At 49.3% G+C, this 3014-nt stretch overlaps 1 protein-coding gene across 2 annotated transcripts in view; it reads right to left on the bottom strand.

The window, feature by feature from the left end:
- Positions 1 to 3014, bottom strand: part of CEMIP (cell migration inducing protein, hyaluronan binding) — an 85787-nt gene that overhangs the window by 25030 nt on the left and 57743 nt on the right. For both annotated transcript variants that reach the window (XM_008587591.1, XM_008587590.1), the window contains exons 17-18: positions 2304 to 2389; positions 1199 to 1330 (exon numbers count right to left, since the gene is read on the bottom strand). In XM_008587591.1, the coding sequence (XP_008585813.1) occupies positions 1199 to 1330; positions 2304 to 2389 (218 nt within the window). The remainder of the gene's footprint in view (positions 1 to 1198; positions 1331 to 2303; positions 2390 to 3014) is intronic.

Genomic DNA, 3014 nt, shown 5'->3' on the forward strand with positions numbered 1-3014 from the left:
TCAAGTGTCACTGGGCCTCAGCTCTAGGGATGAGCTGCCTGGCAGCTTATCCCAGGGACTCCTATCTCATATTGCAGGAAAGCGCTTCTACTGAGCTGGAATCTGCCCGGTGCCTATAGCTTCTGCCCTCCAGAGCCAGTCAGAACAAGCCTGACCCCGCTTCCCCTAAATGCCCTCCAGAAATTCAGAATATGCTCTCTTTTTCTCTTCTTCTCAAAACAAGTGACTTCCCTTTTTCTATGCAAAACGAAGGCCCCTCTGTCTCTACCAGCAAAGTTTCCTTCGCAAAGTTTCCTTCCTGTGTCTGTCTCTCGCTGTCTTCCCGGGGCTGCATCCCAAGTCAGTCTCTCCCCAGGCCTCTGCTTTTCTGAGCAGCCTTTCTCTCTTTCTCTCTCTGTCCGTTCTGCATCTCTGTTTTCCTCCTCACACACTTTTCACTCCCTCTTCTTCCCTTTCACCTTTATTTCTCCTTTAATTGGTCACAGTAAAATGGAGAAATATGTTTGTTTCCCACATAGAATTTCTGATCTCCCATTTCTAACACAAAAGGCAGACAGGAGAATATTTCACAATACTCCTTGAAAACAAATCCCAGCTCAGCTGCCTGTCCCTCTGATCCTGGTCCAGTGTGGGTTGGTGGCTCTGCATAGGGACCTGATATTAGAACTCAGTGTTCCTTGCCTTTTTCATTTGGGCCTTGGAGACCGACAAACCGGAGCTTCTAGTCCCAGCTCAATCACTTAACTAGATGTGCGACCTTGGGAAATTCACTCAACGGAGCTTCAGTTTACTATCTCTAAAATGGAGGCAATAATTGATATCACTGAGAAGCATGGTAAGAAAGAAATGCAACCAAGGCTTGGCACACAGTAGGGCCTAGAATGTTCTGGATTCCTTCTTCTTCCCTGTCCCCGTGTACTCAAGAAAGCCAAGTCCAATGGCTATTTGGAGGCAAATCATGACCCACAGCACCTGACACTGTGTTCTGCAGCCACTATGCTGTTTTCAGATGGTTTTCATTTGTTTGTTTGTTTGTTTGTTTGTTTGTTTATTATTTTGCTACCGCCTGCTGCCACTCTATGCTGTGCCCGGGTGGGAGACCAAAGGCCAAACGTCAGTCTGTCCTCTTGCCTCTCTCTGCCTTGCTCTCCTCCCCTCTGCCCACTTTGTGCCAGCACCACACGTGGTTCTGACTCACCGGCAGCTGTCCAGCCACACGTCCCCACCACGCAGCCAGGCCCCGTGGTCCTGGTTCTTGTAGGCGGTAAAGTGCCTGATGATGGCCGGCTCCCGGGGCTTCAGCGGGTCAGCATCCTGGTGAGGGCTGTATCTGGAACACACCATGGAAGGGCACAGGTGGTGGGGTTGGGGGACACCTGTACTGACTCCCTTCTAGGCTCTGGAAACTTCTTTCTACTCACTGTGCCCCAGAAGGCGAGAAAACAGAAACCCATTAGCATTTGGAATAAACTTTCTGAGCTATTGCAGGATCAGAAGGCCTTTTCTCCAGGGCCCAGCCCTGTGCAGCTACAGAAATGTCATTTCTGTTCATCAGCAGCACTAAAGGGCCCTCCCCAAAGAGGGGTCAAAGCACAGGGGAAAGTTCAGACAGTGCATCCCAAACAGGGCACGCACTGCAGTCCATGTGGCTTGGAATGAGAGGCTGGGGATACCCTGCTCTTCCACTAACTGGCAGGTAACCTGAACCCGTGCCTTTTTCAGCCTGTCTTAGCTACCAAATGAAGTATTGAGCCTGGACGCTCATCAATGTCTAGTCCAGCTGAAGTGTTCTGTGGACGCTATCATGTGACTAGTGTTCCTCACTTTTGATGGGGACTGAGCAACTCGGCCTCTTTAAAGGGTACTAGTTTTACTAATTACCTTGAGGTTTTGACAACACCTTTGAAAAGCAGCCCCTGGCCTTCAGCTGAGCTCCAGATTTATTTATAGGCATAACCGCATGTTCTTTCCCATTAAATTGATGGTGAAATTCTTCTTTTCTCTTTGCCTTTTTATCCCAGCCCAACCTGCTGTGCCCCTGGCCTTTCCTATTGACTTACCAGGTATTGGCTTTGCTGAGGGATCTAGAATACTTGAGGCATTTCTGTCTCCCTTTGGCTACTGGGGCCTGAATCCTAATTCAGACTTTGCCCTGCTCAGATTTTTCACCACGGTACCCCTAGCAACCAGCTCAATGCTCAGCACATAGAAAGTGCTCAGCAGAATAAATGACTGAATGAGCGGGAGAAAGGAGCTGGATGGAGAGGTCACCATGGTGTGTATGTTTTCCCAAGGGTTGTTACCTGGCAGAGATGATAGAGAGGAAGGGTCGCTTGTCCTTGGCAGTGGCCTCGGTGGTTTTGACTCCGTTGTCTATGATCATGCCAGCCTGGGGAGAAGAGACATTCAGGGACATATTAGCTTCTACTGCAGGCCGCAGGCATCTTCTCACTCCCAGCCTCACTGCATACTCTTGAACACTCTAGTAAAACCAGCTTTGTCTCTGGCTGCATTAATGGAAGTAGAGGGTCTGTAGCAAGGGAGGTGAAGAACCTGCCTTATTCTGCATTGCTCAGACAATATCTGGAATAAGGTGTCCTCTCTGAAACACAGATGAGGAAACCGAGGTCTAGAGAGTTTAAGTATCTTGTCCAAGGTCACAGAGCTAAGTCCACATGCAGGCTCCACACTGCTTTAGAAATTTGTTAGCCCAGGCCCCAAATCAAGGACAACAGGTGTACATTCTTGGGAAATTTGTCTACAATGATTTGAAGAGAATGATGAACTTCAGGTCGTCTTTACCTTGGGTGCGGGTCAGTGACCTCCCAGGCTTGGCTGGGCTCCTGCCTGACTTGAGGAGAGAACCTGACTTTCTTATTGGCTGCAAAGGTGTCCACTTTGTCAGCCATGGGGTGGGTGGGAATCGAGGCAGCTGAATGATGCTGCCCAGGGAGGCCACCATTCAGTCTTTCTTCATTCTGGATGCCCTCAGCCTCTTATGAATGCTCAGACTC

Source organism: Galeopterus variegatus, unplaced genomic scaffold (genome assembly GCF_000696425.1).
Source record: "Galeopterus variegatus unplaced genomic scaffold, G_variegatus-3.0.2 Scaffold4461, whole genome shotgun sequence".
Lineage (NCBI taxonomy): Eukaryota > Metazoa > Chordata > Mammalia > Dermoptera > Cynocephalidae > Galeopterus > Galeopterus variegatus.